Source organism: Mytilus edulis, chromosome 13 (genome assembly GCF_963676685.1).
Source record: "Mytilus edulis chromosome 13, xbMytEdul2.2, whole genome shotgun sequence".
Classification (NCBI taxonomy): domain Eukaryota; kingdom Metazoa; phylum Mollusca; class Bivalvia; order Mytilida; family Mytilidae; genus Mytilus; species Mytilus edulis.
This window is the reverse complement of record NC_092356.1, coordinates 68,579,587-68,596,861: the sequence shown is the minus strand read 5'-3', so window position 1 is coordinate 68,596,861 and position 17,275 is coordinate 68,579,587. Positions and strand designations below refer to the sequence as shown.

General features: G+C 33.0%; 1 protein-coding gene and 1 long non-coding RNA gene across 2 annotated transcripts; one reads left to right on the top strand and one right to left on the bottom strand.

The window, feature by feature from the left end:
• Positions 1 to 2,516: 2,516 nt before the first annotated feature.
• On the top strand, positions 2,517 to 6,684 carry LOC139500994 (beta-1,3-galactosyltransferase brn-like). Its single transcript, XM_071289933.1, has 2 exons — positions 2,517 to 2,759; positions 4,723 to 6,684. Exon 2 carries the CDS (start codon positions 4,769 to 4,771, stop codon positions 5,768 to 5,770), a length of 1,002 nt encoding a protein of 333 aa, XP_071146034.1. The 5' UTR covers positions 2,517 to 2,759; positions 4,723 to 4,768; the 3' UTR covers positions 5,771 to 6,684.
• Positions 6,685 to 13,543: 6,859 nt separating this feature from the next.
• Positions 13,544 to 15,917, bottom strand: LOC139502235 (uncharacterized). Its single transcript, XR_011658751.1, has 3 exons — positions 15,893 to 15,917; positions 15,389 to 15,412; positions 13,544 to 13,754 (listed from the first exon to the last, which is right to left on the bottom strand). It is a non-coding gene; the product is annotated as an uncharacterized lncRNA (long non-coding RNA).
• Positions 15,918 to 17,275: the final 1,358 nt, after the last annotated feature.

Sequence of the window (17,275 nt, the reverse complement as noted above, 5' to 3'; positions counted from 1 at the left end):
GAAGACTCCTTATGAGATTTATTCCCCCTTTTCCATTGAATTAAGTGATATGCATTTCTAAATGGTAAATCATAAGTGATAGAGACATAGGGTCTTTAGATTTGAGGTCCTTGGTCCAAAAAAATAAAAAGTAAGTTAAGGTCAAAGGTCAAGGTCATATTCTTAATTTTTGATTTTGGCTTATTTTCATTTATTTTCAAAAACCGTATAAGATATCGACACATTATTTTCACTAAATTGTTAGTTGCGACATGTCTTAACACTTGAATTTTGATTGCGAGGATACCTTGGCAGTAAGTGACTGTTTCCCCCCTTTTATATTTAGAATAATGAGTAAAGTGATATAACTCATTATCCATACATATTACAGACCTAGGGTCTTTTGATTTGAGGTCCTTGGTTTATGACTTTGAAATTGAGGTCAAGGTCATAGGTTATTTGCACGTTCTAGGTTTTGACCTTTGCTTTAAATTCATATTTATACATCATTAAGCCATAGGAAATGACATTTAAGACTTTTTATTTATATTTTGATTACAAAATAGATATTAACTGGTGGAAAGACCTTCATTGTTCTATGAACAATTGATTTTTGATTAATATTTAATTCGCTTCTTTCTAATTTGAAGTCTAAAAACATTATAAGATACATGGGGAACAATACAGAAGTATTTATCATTCCATTTTTTAATTCTTGTTTGCTGTGTTTGAAACCACATACTCAAATAAGGTAGTGTTCAAAATATTCGTGTTAAAAGTAGGTCAATAACAGCATTGAGACATCTGTACCATGGGCGGATCCAGGATTTTGGAAAGAGGGGGCGAAGTTTTGAAAGATTCGAAAAAATTTGGGGACCTTTTTGGGGCCGAAACATAAAATAAGTGTAATATGCACTTTTCAAACGGTTACTGGCGTGGGGCATGTATATTTTGTAGTTGCTGTAAAGTGTAAGGGGTGGATAGTTTCGATGCCGTCACAGATTTCTTGTTGTAAACAGGGTATACGCCGGGGTATTCAATGAAATTTACAATTCGGCCCGCACAAGTTAAAAAAGACAAACAAGCAATTTCTTATCCAAATGTTTGGTTGATATGTTTCACCCAACACAATTAAGGGAAGTGAGGGGTTCAAATCAACCAAAGGCTAAGAATGAGTCTGAAATGACAACGAATTTATGAATGACCGTCGACAAATGAAGACATAAAGGCCAAACACATCAGGTTGCAGTCTGATCTTGAGAATGATAGAGAAACAGACATTCCGTTCAGACATGCAAACCCCTGCCACAAAAAAAAATGCCCGTTTTTATTCATCATGTTCATTTAATGCTGAATAATTCTGTTGGATTATTTTGTTTCTAATAGCAAAAACAGTGGACATGATTATTGTTGTCAATCCAGATACAGCCAGAATTTTTGTTTAAGGCAAAAATCAGAGTCATTTTTTTGTTCACTCTAATATCTCAGACTGTCTCCTCAAATCAAATGGTTCGTACCTTAGACTTTAAATATATCCATGTTATTTTACAATTGGCTGGGGCGTTTGGGGTTAAACATGTTTTCGTAGGTATTGCCGTGGAACTTTTTATCATGTAAGTGTTATAGTCTATAGATTGTTTGGTGGAATAGTGAAATAAAAGTTAATACTTCTTGCTCAATCCTGTGTCGCTTTGAAGGTGTCATGATTGTCATCTTCAGCCTAAGCAATGTGTTACTGTAATTTGAATTTCAAAATGACTAAGCAACTTTTTTGTCGATGCACTGTTTAACTCAACTATAGAGAATGACATGACTTTGACAATCAGTACATTCCAGCGAAACATATCTTTATAAGTAAAGAATTATCGCATAAAAATTAAATACTACAGTACACGGGAAATGGCAAAGTTCACGAAGTCTAGTCTTATAAATCATTTAAAAAAAAAAAAAAAAAAGCCCGAGCAAAGGGGGGGGGGGGCGTACGCCCTCTACGCCCCCCTCTGGATCCGCCACTGTGTACAGTGGTAAGAGGGGAGTTGGAGGGGTCCTTATCCCGAAATCCTGGGCTGAAAATCACGTAATCACAAGGTTCCAAATTTAAAAAATTTAAATCCCGATATCCCGCAATTCGAAAAGGAATTTCTGCATCCCGAAAGGATCAATCCAAAAATCCCGAGCTTAAAACACCCGATCCCGACGCACCGAAAAAAATCTTACCATCCCTTGATAAGAACACGTGTGATATTTGGTTTTCGGTCTTACTTTAAATGAAATCTCATGATAAAAGACATTTTCTTATCATCAATGGTGTATAGTATAAACACAATTATATACCATAAACAGTTATCGGCCAAAGTTTATGAGGTATAATAAATCGAAGGTACTTTCAACTGAATGTGGTTATACGATCAAAGAAACACGTAATTTTATAGTTAGATGTTCGAGTGTAGGGTATGATAATAAATCGCAAATAATGTAAATATTAAAGTTACCAGATCAATATAACAATTCCAGTCTATTTTATAATACCAAGGATCTCGAAAGTAGGCGTTAAAAAAACTATGAAATCCCATTATTGCACACTGCAATTGTGTAGAATAAACACTTCAAATAACAAGACAGTATTCCGTGTGAAGGATTAGGTTTTGGACATACAAAGAGATCATTCTTGTTTGTAATAATTAGCTGTAAACAAACTTTGTGTCTTTTGAAATAAAAGTTCAACTTTTGCCACAAAATTAAAACAGAAGAAGGAAAATTGTCGTTTAACGAACTTCCGGGTAAGTTATTACCTTATATTTCCTAATATGTAATAAAATATTTGTTAATATTTTACAGCGGTGTCAGAAGATTTTGTAAATAATTCTCTGTGTATGTTATTTTATGGATAATGTGCTATTTTATTGACACCACATTATGAAATATTTATATGTAGTATGATTTCTAATGAGACACTCTCATACCAAACGACATAGAAGTTAAAAACTATAAATCACAGTACAGCCTTCAACAATAAGCAAAACCCAAACCCTATAAAAGGCCTTGAAATGAATGTGTCATTTTATGGACAATAATCGCCACATACTGTATGTATAAAATAAAAATATGTGATATGATTTCCAATGAGACTACTCTCTTTAAGATACCAAAATGACTTAGAAGTTAGTTTAAACATTATAATAAAATGTCACAATGTAAATCAATTCAAACGAGAAAACTAGCGGCCTAATTTATGCGTTAATCAATGAACGAAAAAAAAAATATGTTGCACAACAACAAATAATAACCACTGACTTACCGGCTCCTGACCGACTATGTATGTACAATGTACATGTTCTCAGTGGAGCCTGTAAATCCGTGGTTGTCGTTGGTCAACAGTGAATTACAGGCTCCTGCATGATTCTGTATGTATCGGCTCTCAGTCCGGAGCCTGTTGGTCAATGGCTGTCGTTGGTCGATAACTACATTATTTTTCGCTTATTGATTTGAACATCTAATTTGACAGACCGTTGTTTTGCATGATTTGTTTTACAATTTGTCATTTCGGAGGCCTGTTATAAATAACTATGCAGTATGGGTTTTGCTTATATATAGCTTTCTTTTTGGTATTCATAGGAAACCATCTTATTTTTCAATTTATTTTGATTTTATGATTACCAGTCAATATGTTTAAAATGCATAATTTACAATCAATACCTATATTTATTCAAGGAACAATGCTGTTTTCATGACTGGAATGGAATGAAATCATAAATCGAAAAGAAACTGAAAACGTCATGGCGAAAAACCACTAATTTAAAAGACAAAAAACAGTACTCAATTTAACCAAAATATAGAAAATTAAATAAAATTGAGAATGGTTTTAAGAAATTAAAAGACTGCATAAAACGAACCCCACCAAAACCCGAGGGTGATCTCAGGTGCTCTAGAATGAATATACTGCACATGTTTCATCCACCAACAACCACTATTATGGACTACGACCACCTAATGACCACTGATTTATGGCTACAACAACTTATTGGTATCATTAATCAAATTCCCCTTCAACTTAAATAATTAAAAATAATGACAATAAACCAAAAGAAAGATATTACTTTGCCCCGATATGAACGACTATTTTTAATATAGAAAAAACTAATAAAATAGACCATGAACCATGAAAAAAATTAAAAAATGTCGTGCGTCCGAAGCAATTATGTATTTACACCCAACCGGGTTGCGAACTCCTGCTATTTGGATATATCGAGACAAAATCATAAACTATAAATAACTCAATAATGTTAGATATGGAAAGTATAGTTCTTCCCTTGCCGGGATTATATATATAAAAAAGGAGCGAAAGATTCCAAAGGAATAGTCAAACCCATAAATCGAAAATAAACTGACAACGCCATGGCTAATAAGTTAAAAGACAAGAAGACATATATACATGTAATATATCGTATATTTCAATTTATTGTATATCACTTATTTATTTATTGTGTGTTTGGCTTGTAAATGTATAAGTATATATGCAATTGTTAATGTATAATTGTTATCCTCTTGTAGCATCATGCATGTGTCTAATTTGAAATAAATTGTCTTGTCTTGTCTTGACAAACAATAGCACACAAAACACAGTCAGCTACAAACATACAATGCATCACGAACCCCACCAAAAACTGAGGGTGGTCTCAGGTGCATAAACGGCGAATAACATCATGTTTAGTGATTCCTTATATTGCTGTTTTAACTTCACAGGTTATCAACTCAGCATCCATAGTTTGTACCACGTGGTTTGTATAGGATGAAAAGAATCGACATAAGTTTCTTGCGTCTTTTTCGATTGATGAAGAATTTGACGTTGTGTACATGTGTAGTAATAACATTTGTTGGAACATACCTTTATTTTGATTATGTTAAATGCGAACAGTTCAAAGATACATTTTTATACCTTTATCCTTTCGGAAATGTCAGTAGTATTGTTCAAGAACTGAAAAAGACAGGCACAACACATACTAAAGAAATCAATGATGTCTATCGATTATATAATATAATAAATTCACCTAAAAATGCCTGCAAGAAACCTGTTTCTTTGTTAGTAATTGTAAAATCAAAATGTAGTAATTATGGTCAAAGATCAGCAATAAGAAATACGTGGGGAAAAGGCGGAAATCCTAATATTTATGTTTACTTTTCACTTGGATACGAAGCGGAAGTACAAGATGCGATTAATAAAGAAATTCATGCGCATAATGACATCATCCAAGGATCATTTGATGACGTGTACAGAAATAATATATATAAGACATCTTTGAACATTAGATGGATAAGTGTTCATTGTTCTCATCTTCAATACGTTTTATTCATCGACGATGATTACCTCCTCAATGTGAAAGGAATATTATCTTATGTACGAATGTTAACAAGTTTAAACATTTCAAATAAAATGTATGGATATCGAGGTCAATGCTGGAAACCTATCCGATTATGTTTTCATGAAAAATCTTACATTTCACTGGAAGAATATCGGTACGATTATTGGCCGGACTATTTATTAGGCGGGACAATATTAACCACAATGGATGTGGTTATAAGAATATCAAGTGCAATTCCATATATCAAAAGAATCAGCATCGATGATACGTATGTAGGAATTGCTGCTCATCTTTTAGGAATTGAATTGATAGATGAAAAAAGGTTTTCAAAACAATCTCGTTCCGCTAGTCAAATGAAATATCTTCTAAGTGCTCATGGATATGATGAAGAGTCTTTAATCGCCACATGGGAAGAATTTACAAAGTTATGAAAATTCAATTTTAATCATTGTCTCTCCTTAATCACACCATTATTAGCTAGTTTAAAAATTTGCATTTTCTATTATTTTGTTTATACCATGTGTAATGATTTAATGATTTAACTTTTACATAGATATAGGAAGATGGGGTATGAGTGCCAATGAGACAACTCTCCACCCAAGTCACAATTTATAAAAGTTAACCATTATAGATCAAGGTACGGTCTTCAACACGAAGCATTGGCTCAAAACGAACAGCAAACTATAAAGGGCCCCAAAATTACTAAAGTGAAACCATTCAAACGGGAAAACCAACGGTCTAATCTACATAAAAATATCTTTTTTTTTCTTTGCAAGCTTCAGTCATCATGAAAGAGATATGTTATTATGCGGAATTGATTAAACGTTTCGAATAAAACGCCAATGGACTCAGAATATCATTTATTTGAAATTAAGGGATTATGATTACAAATAAGAAAACTATGCACAAGGATCCGACATTACGTACAGGCAAACATTGGTCACCATACACTAATAAGCAAAACATATTTAATGTTATTCAAAAGAGAAAATTAACATCATGAACAATTAACATATGAATAAACGAAAAATAAATATGACAGGCACCCTACAGTAACAAATACTAAATAATAATGTATCCAAAAGAGGGACGAAAGATACCAAAGGACAGTCAAACTCATAAATCTAAAATAAACTGACAACGCCATGGCTAAAAATGAAAAAGACAAACAGACAAACAATAGTACACATGACACAACATAGAAAACTAAAGAATAAACAAAACGAATCCCACCAAAACCTAGGGGTGATCTCAGGTGCTCCGGAAGGGTAAGCAGATCCTGCTCCACAATATAGACGACTGTTAACCATATTTTGCGTTTCTTGCGAAAGCTTTAGTTGGTACCGAAAAAACTACAGAGATGATCAACACAATGTTTCGATATTTATCTTGAACAATGTCATATATAGATATAACGAACTTTGTTGTTAGGTTTTATGTGTTCTTGTCTCTTATGGGGAAAAGATTAATTGGCAATTACACAACATCTTTTTAATTTTATATTTGATAAGCAATGATAAAAATGATACAAGAGAGTTGCTTCTAATCACGACTCTAACCCAACCTATATTATTAGCTATAATCTTGAATTCTTGAAACATAATTATGTGTGCAAAAAAAAACCCTGTGTATATATTTCCTTGTTAGAATGAGACTCTAAAATTACTGGGGTATACAAGTATTGACTGACAGTAAACCCTTACCAAAGTAGGGTGTCTTTTTGACTGATTGATGTTTGAAATCAATCAGAAGAAGAGATAATGCCACGGTTTCTGCACATTAAGAACTCTAATAACAACTGTTTGAGTCCGTATTTGTTGCCGGTGTTTGAAAAATTCCTTATGTTTTGCCGTAGTTTTAGGGAGTTCATATGTATTTACGTAATTTTGAGAGTTTGTGGAGTCTGTAAATGTTTCTGGTGTTTGGAGACCGCACGTGGTTCCTGTGTTTGTGGGATACCCTATGTATTTGCGATTTTTGGGGAGTCTGTATATGTATCCATTGTTTGGGTAGTCCTTTAATGTTTCCGGTGTTTTGACGTTCCCATCGATAAAAATCAATGTTTACATGTAATTTAAATCCGATTTTTAAACGACCGAAAAATTATGTTAAAATAAATGTTGTATTGTCTTGGGATGATTAGCTGTTAACTTTTTTTAGACATTACTTCTAAATGCTAAACATGCTAAAGGAATATTAGTTTTAGCCAAGCTAATCTATTTCATTTTCTATCTTAAGACCTTTATGATGTATTTCAATTGGTAATTATGGTTGCAAACTACATTGTAAATTTAATATGAAATTATGACCATATCTTGAGGGTATGAACTTTATTTTGTGTTTTGTATTGCACAAAAGTCCCCCAAAAAGGGAGTGTCAATTTGCAACAGCATAATGTTTACCTTTGTATTGTCATCGTTCACATCGTATACATTACAATGTAAACAATATCGTGTCAATATCGTTTTTATATTGTATACAAAGTCTATAATTTCGGTATTTATTCTAAGCTCGGAATTGAATATTATATAAATTGTCTGAAACTTGAATTACACATATATTACTGATTATTCCTGTCCATGTATTTTCCAATTTTCCAATTTTCCAATGATTTTTTAACATATATAGCGATTAATACATGACCTTTTCCATATTGATCCGGGTATCACACCGAGACCCCAATATCAGCCCCAGACGTAGTCGAGGTGCTGATATGGGTCGAGTTTCAGACCTTTTTCTTTATTAGCCACCAATCAAAAAGGTTTGTATAATCTTTTATTAAATGATATGAGCAAATAAGCCCTAATACGGATAAATCAGTATGTGCAATACTAAAAACGTTCCACTGTCGATATAAATCAAGATTTAATATTGCTCTTCGAACAGGGCCAATACGGAAAAAAACAGGGCCAATACAGAAAAAGGCGGGAAAAAAGCCGTATTAGCCCTACAGGACGTTCACTTCCGGTTTTCAATTTTCTTACGCCATTACTTAACTTTGGAAGTATCGTTATGCATAAAAACATTTGTATAATATTTTTTAAATTAAAGTCATAAAATAAACAGGTTTAATGATGTGCAATGTTTTGTAACGTCTTAAAGTTTTAAAACGGAAAAAAAACAGGGCCAATACAGAAAAAAGCGGGAAAAAAGCTGTATTGGCCCATGGGCTCATACGGGACGTTTACTTCCGGTTTTTAATTCTCTTATAATCATTTAATAAAAGTGTTATTAACTGGCTGTTTCTGTATTGGCACTGGTATAGATTCTCGGTCAGCTGTATTGGCCCTCGACCCTACGGGTCTCGAGGCCAATACAGCAAACCTTGAATCTATACCAGTGCCAATACAGAAACAGCCAGTTAATAACACTATATTATGGGAACAAGAATCTTCATGTTGTTAACTCTTAAGTGTTGTGTTCCGTGCTTTTTGGCTCGTTCTTGGTTTTATTTTTGGTCTTTAATCATCATTGTTTGTCCTTCGAATGTTTATTGTCATAGAATTGTTTCCGATTTATGTTAGTAATTCCAGTATTGAATATTATTTTTATTGTTGCTTATTAAATGGATATATGCTGTTGTCGTACTACACTTGAAATATGTAAAGGCTGTATAACTTGACCCAACAGTAAGTACTGATGGCAAAATTTATACATTAATTAAGATGATATAAATACAGGTTAAACAAAAACAAAGGTAGGAGGAACCTACATGAACTTAAAAAGTATTGATACCATTGTTCAAATCTTATTACGAGGTTTATGTCTTGCAAACATCACCTACATATACACGTCAAATTACAGATTAGATGGCAATCTAGTATCAATAGATCGAAGGCCACATGTCGCTAATCAGTAGAGACACGGACATATCGTAATAAATCAAAAGACGACGTACTCATTACAGTATTGGGAAATACTTCTTCAATATAATTCTATTGAGGTGAACATTGTACTTTTCAACACATCATTATGTTATTTATTGTCATTGAGTGTGATGGGTAAGATTTTCCATTTACTGTCAGTTCCCGATTGATGCACTTACTCAGATCTCTATGTAATGCTCGTCCCTGAGATTTTTAACCATCAAAGAGTATCTGCGCACGATGTGTTAGTCCCTTTGTTTTTTTTTATCCTGGCAATAGTCAGTTTCTATTGAACTGTTGAATTAAGAGGCCTTTACTCAACAAATAATTGTTTCTAAGTTAATGCTAGCCGCGAGGGTATAATTCCAACATACATCAGAAGTCTTTAAAGTAAGGTTCAAACCATTTGTAGTTTGTTTTTATAATGCCCTGTATTCTTTTTATTTTTTTTTATTTTTTTTGGATGTTTTTGGTGTTCAAACTACAGTGCATACATACATTTTTACAAGACATAAGTGAATGACATGACATGTATGGCATTGTTATACTATTGACATTATGCAAATAAGTTCAAACATAGTTCAAAAATACAAGATAGTGGTGTGAATATTCAGTATATGATACGTCTTGAGAATACTTTGGAATACATTATACTATAACAATATTAAAAAATAAATTTAATTAAATAGCTTTCATAAATTCCCCCCATCTGTTGACAAATGATTCGTGTTTGTCTTTAAAAATATATAACTATTCTAATATCTCCAGACGTCTTTTCAAAAATTTAAGAAAAGCTTGCACAGATATGAACAGTCTGTCTAATTGTGTGTTCTTTAGATAATAAATGTAATATTTTGACTGTAGATTGCAATAATTTAAAACTAAGTTATCAGAATTCAATACACCAAAAATGACACTGTCTTTATTCAAGAATAGTTTTTCTCCAAAAACTGAATACCAGCAATTTGAAAAATCTCTCCAAAATTGTTTTATTTCTGTACATTCAAAACATTTATGCTCTATAGTTTCTATTTCTTTACATCTGGCACATTCATTAGTTAAGGAAAGTTTATATTTTTCAAGAAGATAATTATGTGAGACTATTCTGTGTAGTAATTTATATTGGAAAGCTTGTATTTTGCTTTCTATAGTACATTTGAAAGCTAATGAATAAATATTTTTCCATTGTTCGTCACTAATTTCTATATTAAAACTTTCTTCCCATCTTTGTTGTGAAATAGGAGAAACACTTCCCCGATCGATAAAAAGTGAATATACATCTTTAGCAAATAATTTACTAATAGGCATTTTTTTATTCTCATGCTCAAAAACGAATCCAAATGAGTTGCTGTTAGGTGACATGTGTTGTTGTTACAAAAAATCTTTCCAGTCACGTGGTATAGCAAGTTTAATAGGTAGAATGTCTACAAAAGTGACATTCAGGTTATATTTTTTGTTAATAGCGTTATGAGACAAAAAATCGCCTTTATCATCTACAGTATCATTGATGAACCTTATGCCTTTCATGTACCAAGAGCTGTAAAAATACTCTTTTGATCAATTTTGATAAACGGATTGAACCAAATAAATTCTTTTCTAACATGAAATGCATTTAACGGGATGAAAATACCCTTGAAATGTTTCCAAGCAGATAGCACTTCTATATAAAAAAGAGGTGCTTTCAAATTCAAAAATTCAAATTCACATCTGCTCATAAACAAGTCCTCTAAATCAAAAAGGGAGAAAAATGCTTTGGAAACATGTTTCCATTTGGAGTCATGTTCTGACAGAAATCTTTTTACCCACATAATACGAAAGGATAACAGCTGTACTTCAAAATTTGGAGCTTTCAGTCCCCCCTCGCTTGTAGACTTTTGAATAACTTCCGATTTAACTGTCGGAGTACTACCATTCCATAAAAACTATTAATATCACGTTGTATTTTAATTACATACGCTCTTGGTACATGTGTAGATGAAATGACATAAATAAGCTTCGATATTGCAAGTGATTTAAGAATTACAATTTTTCCGATCAAGGAAAGGTTTCTGATCCTCCATAGTTTAATCATTGATTCCATTTTTTCTATGCATGTATCTAAATTAGAACAAACCATTTCTTCATCAGCATTAAATTTTAAACCTAAGGTTTTAAAACCATCTGTCCATTTAATAGGAAGGGAACCTTCTTTGTTAAACATATTTCTTCCAATCCATGTTGCTTCGGTTTTAGAAAAATTTACTTTTAATCCTGAACACTTCTCAAAATCGTTAAAGGAATCTAATAAAATTTGCGCGGAGAATACATCTTTCAAAAAACAAGTGGTATCATCAGCCAACTGTGAAATTTTGATTTCAGTATCCCCAATTTTTATACCAGATATCTGATTGTTCTTACGAATACTTATTGCCAGCAGTTCAACGGCCAAAATAAAAAAAGGAGACAAAGGACACCCTTGTCGAACACCTCTCTCAATTGTGAATGGACTAGAACTAAATCTATTATTAACGACAAGACTAGATATATTTGAGTATAAAGTTAAGACCCATTTCCGGAAAATGCTACAAAAAATTAAAACAAACCAATGCTTTTTGAATAAATTTCCATTCTAGCGTATCAAACGCTTTTTCGAAATCGACCGGTAATATAAGCCCTGGATAATTCTTTAAAGTAGTTAACAATATAATATCAGCAATGAGTCGTAGATTTTCACCAATGTATCTACCAGCCACATATCCCGTTTGGTCCGGATCTATAAGCTTTGGAAGAAATAATTTCATTCTTTCCGCAATAACTTTGGCTAATAATTTAAAATCAAAATTTTAAGATAGAGAGGGGACGCCAGTTCGACAAGAGTGTTCTATCTTTATCTTTCTTTGGAATAAGAGTAAGAATACCCCGTCTTTGGTCTATTGCGAGGGTTCCGGTTTCGAAGGAATATTCATAGCTTTCTAACACATATTTTTTTATATCAATCCAGAAAAATTTGTAAAACTCAGCAGTAAGCCCGTCTGTACCAGGGCTTTTATTATTTTGAAGAGTTTTTAACCTACATTGAAAAATGCTGAATTGCAACAAAAACAAACGTCAACATAAATTGAAACGAACTTATTGATAACCACTGTCATATTCATGACTTTGCACAACAAGGACATTGATAGAATAAATGATAGGTTGCGACTGTCATACAAGTCAGAGGTTTAGCGCTATAAAACCAGGTTCAATCCATTCAGTGACAAGTGCTTTTACTATCCTTGCGGTCATCCGATGTTTAGTACTTTGATTATACAGTGCTTTTTAATTTTCCTCAAAGTTCAGAATTTTCGAGATTTTACTGTTTGTTTAACCTGGCATTATGACTAGCCAAACCTCCCGTTAGTAATTAATAGAACTACTTACAGCAAAAAATTGTTAAGACACGTTGGAAAATGTTTTCCGTAAAAAAATAAATCTTGTATGGTCTTCATCGTATCCCACAACATACTTTCTTTAGAAGGCTTTACACATATTTTGACATGAGCGTCACTGATGAGTCTTGTGTAGACGAAACGCGCGTCTGGCGTACTAAATTATAATCCTGGTACCTTTGATAACTATTTACACCGCTGGGTCGATGCCACTGCTGGTGGACGTTTCGTCCCCGAGGGTATCACCAGCCCAGTAGTCAACACTTCGGTGTTGACATGAATATCAATAATGTGGTCATTTTTTTTTTTTTTATAAATTTACTGTTTACAAAACATTGAACTTTTCGAAAAGCTAAGGATTTTCTTAACCCAGGCATAGATTAGCTTAGCCGTATTTGGCACAACTTTTTGGAATTTTAGATCCTCAATGCTCTTCAACTTTGTACTTGTTTCGCTTTAAGAATATTTTGTTATGAGCGTCACTGATGAGTCTTGTGTAAACGAAACGCGCGTCTGGCGTACTAAATTATAATAATTGTACCTTTGATAACTATTTACACCACTGGGTCGATGCCACTGCTGGTGGACGTTTCGTCTCCGAGGGTATCACCAGTCCAGTAATCGATACTTCGGTGTTGACATGAATATCAATAATGTGGTCATTTTTTTTTAATAAATTTCCTGTTTACAAAACATGAACTTTTCGAAAAACTAAGGATTTTCTTATCCCAGGCAGAGATTAGCTTAGCTGTATTTGGCACAACTTTTTGGAATTTTGGATCCTCAATGCTCTTCAACTTTGTTCTTGTCTGGCTTTATAAGTATTTTGATATGAGCGTCACTGATGAGTCTTGTGTAGAATGAAAGATGATATCAATCGTACAAAATGATAGTTGGTTAAACAAAGGCACGTTGTAAGTTTCCGTCTTAAAAAAATGACACTTTTATTTAGTAACAAAAAATAAAACATTTTGAAGACCTGATTGTTCAAGTTTATCCAATTGGAGGTCCGTTTGCAACATGAACTGGCGAACAGAGTTTGCAAGTCTTTGCACAGTTGATCCTAACTGTAGGTACATTACAGAGATTGCTGACAACAAACGGTTTACAATCTATTCCCGTTTTATCTTCACAAGGAAGACCTGTAATATAACATACATAGAATTGAACAATCGAATATCATATTCATTGTAATCATTCACATAGTTTTATAATATATTAAATATCTGAGGGGTCTAAATACAGCACAATTAACATTTTTCAAAATATAAGAAAAAGTGAACAAGTATATAGTATCAAAACGCAATTGACTAGCTGGTCGAACAACGAATATTCTTAAAACGTCTAATAATTCTTTATGTATATCTCTTTCATATTCATTTGATAAAATTTACTGTTTGCAATAGCATGAATTGTTCTATATAATAAGAATGTTCTTATCCCGGGCATAAAAACAATGCCGTATTTGGCGAAACCTTTTCAACTTTTTATCTCCAGTGCTGTACAACTTTGTACTTTTTTCTCTTTCGATCTTTTATATCTGGGCGTCACTTGTAAGTCCTGTGTGGACAAGGCGCGTTTTTGGCGTATTGAATTTTAAACCTGATGCTTTTTGTTATCTATTAATCATGTTTTTCTTTTACTAATATGTTCTCCTATTTATTTGTATTGTAGTCCTGTAATATTATGTTGTCATTTCAATGTTATATTTAACTTTGCCATTAAAGTGCGAGGTTTGGCATGCCACAAAACCAGGTTCAACCCACCACTTTTATTCCCCTTTAAAAGTGTCCTGTACCAAGTCAGGAAGATGGCCATTGTTATATTATTGTTCGTTTCTGTGTGTGTTGCATTTTAACGTTGAGTCGTTTGTGTTGTCTCTTATTTTTGAGATATTGAGATCAGACGTGGCACGGTACTTGTCTATCCCTAATTCATGTATTTGGTTTTCATGTTATATTTGTTATTCTCGTGGTGTTTTGTCTGATGCTTGGTCCGTTTCTGTGTGTGTTACGTTTCGGTGTTATGTCGTTGTTCTCTTATATTTAATGCGTTTCCCTCGGTTTTAGTTTGTTACCCCGATTTTGTTTTTTGTCCCTGGATTTATGAGTTTTGAACAGCGGTTTACTACTGTTGCCTTTATCTACCATGGAAATTGTCAAAAAAACCGAATAGCCAGATTAAACAAAACGGTTTAAATTATTTATCTGATAACAAATACAAAATAATTAACTTTCGGAAAAGATGGTACTTCACAAACATGACAAAGATTTCGACAAATACTGTCTTCTCAGTTATATAAAAATCGAAACGGTATTTGGAAGCACATATACTATATACTATATATATAAGCAAGCCGAAAAGGGTACAACATCACCAAAAATAAACAAATGTTATATAATTATTCCTGATAAATAATGTCCTTCATCAGTAAGATGTCAAATGGTTCTAATTTTAAACCGTAACCGTAACCGTGTCTGGAAACAAGGGATGAGAGGGACTCATTAATACTTGTTTTCATTAATTTCCTCTACGTAAACTTTCCTCAACTTACTTATTAAGACGGATGAAGATTAATTTATGTCTTTCGAATTAAATCTCTCTGATGATCAGAAGACATTGTTCATGAAGTTTAGTATTTTTGTTTATAGATTTTGTTACGATGTGCTTTTCACTCATATTTAATGGCCTTTCTATGACATGATGATTTTTTTTCGTTGAAATTATATAAGAAATCGAAACTATATTTGGAAGGCAATATAATATAACTACTTACTTGACTGGGTCGTTGAGGTTGTAACTGTAAGGTAAACGATTATATTAATTTGTTCGTGGAGGTTGTAGGTTGCATTTAGTTCAGTTAGCAATATCTGTAATTACTGAAAGGCGTTACTAAATGAATCTTTAGTTATAAAATACATGTTAAAGGGGAGCACCTGAGATCACCCCTAGTTTTTGTTGGGATTCGTGTTGCTTATTCTTAAGTTTTCTATGTTGTGTCATGTGTTCTATTGTTTGTCTATTTGTCTTCTTTTTTTTTAGCCAGGCGTTGTCAGTTAATTTTCGATTTGTGAGTTTGACTCTCCCTCTGGTATATTTCGTCCATCCCTCTTTTTGTTTTTAAAGAAGGATGGAATTGATTACGAACTGTTCTTACTTTGACAAGATGTCCCTTGTATCGTCGTATTAAAAGAGCATTGAATAAAAAAAGATGGAATTTCAAACCAAATAACAAGACATTTAATTTCGAACAAGACATGATAGATTACTATGTACTTACTAGACTGCGTCGTCGAGGTTGTAACTGTAAAAGAAACAATTGTATTCCTGGAACAGGCTGACAGCAAGAAGTTTTTCGGTTATTGTATATAATTCATTGTTTAAAAAATGGTATACATATACATATATATATAAATAAAATTGAATTTCAAAATGCTCTTAAAGTCCATTAATTCTCTACATTTTTCTCCAACCGGTTTCACGTCTTAACGTAACGTCACGATAATAAGTCTGTAACAATACATTAAAGGGCCGTAACCCTTACAAAAGTAATGTATATATATATATATCCATCGGATCGCCATCAATGATGGTGATACATGGCTGTGTACATAATCGTCTAAACATCAACCCAACAATGTTAGATCTGTAAATTTGCTTTCGCAAATTTTTGGTTCTTCTCTCGCCTGGATTCGAACCCATGCTACTGTGATATCGTGACACCAAATCGCCTGCACTGCAGCCGTCCCGCTAGACCACACGACCACCTGGGCTCTAAATTTAAGAGCTTTCGCTGGCCGTGTGTTACCTTTCCACGTCAGTTTTAATCTAGCGGCGTACTGCAGTACATGATATATAAGGCATGAAGATGTTATTGTTACAGATCAGCTAAATTATCTATAGTAAAGGATCCTACAAATGAATGTAAGATACAGTCACAGAAAATAATTATATTTATAAGTACATCTGAGTCAGTGACAACCCTACAACAGATGTATCCATCGGATCGCCATCAATGATGGTGATACATGGCTGTGTACATAACAAAATACATTGCTTGATAACCAGCATGTTTAACACACTTATCTACTTATATCTAAAGAGAAAAACTGATATGCTATGCTTTTTTCTGTTCTTGGTTTAACACTAAAATAATTCATGGTACTTATATGTTGATTATTTTAGACTGTTTAAACAAACCAATGTTACAAATGTCATGATAATTGGTTTGCAGTCAAAAGGATGTTTAAAAATAGAAGCTTACGTATTTACCGTTTATTGTACATGTTGTACTGACACAAAAAACAAGAAAACGAATATTCTATCCATGACAGTTCGTTTGTGTGCATGAAAACCGTCAACACGATATCTTAAACGATAACCACTAGTGTCTATATACTTAGTACGTTTGGTTATTAGCACATTAAACAATTCAGATGGTTTATTTACGTCTTCTTCTCTTTTTGTTAGCTGTCTGTCTTACCCCTGTACTCATTCATTAGAAGTTTCTCGATTAAGAGGTACAAGAGAAGAAATGTTTTTAAAAATGCAGAAACGTAGAAAAAACTAAAGATTCAAACGGATAATGGGCAATCACGTGAACGTAAAATAGAAATTGCATCATCACATTATTTTAGTTGTTACAAAGTGAAGTATTTAAATT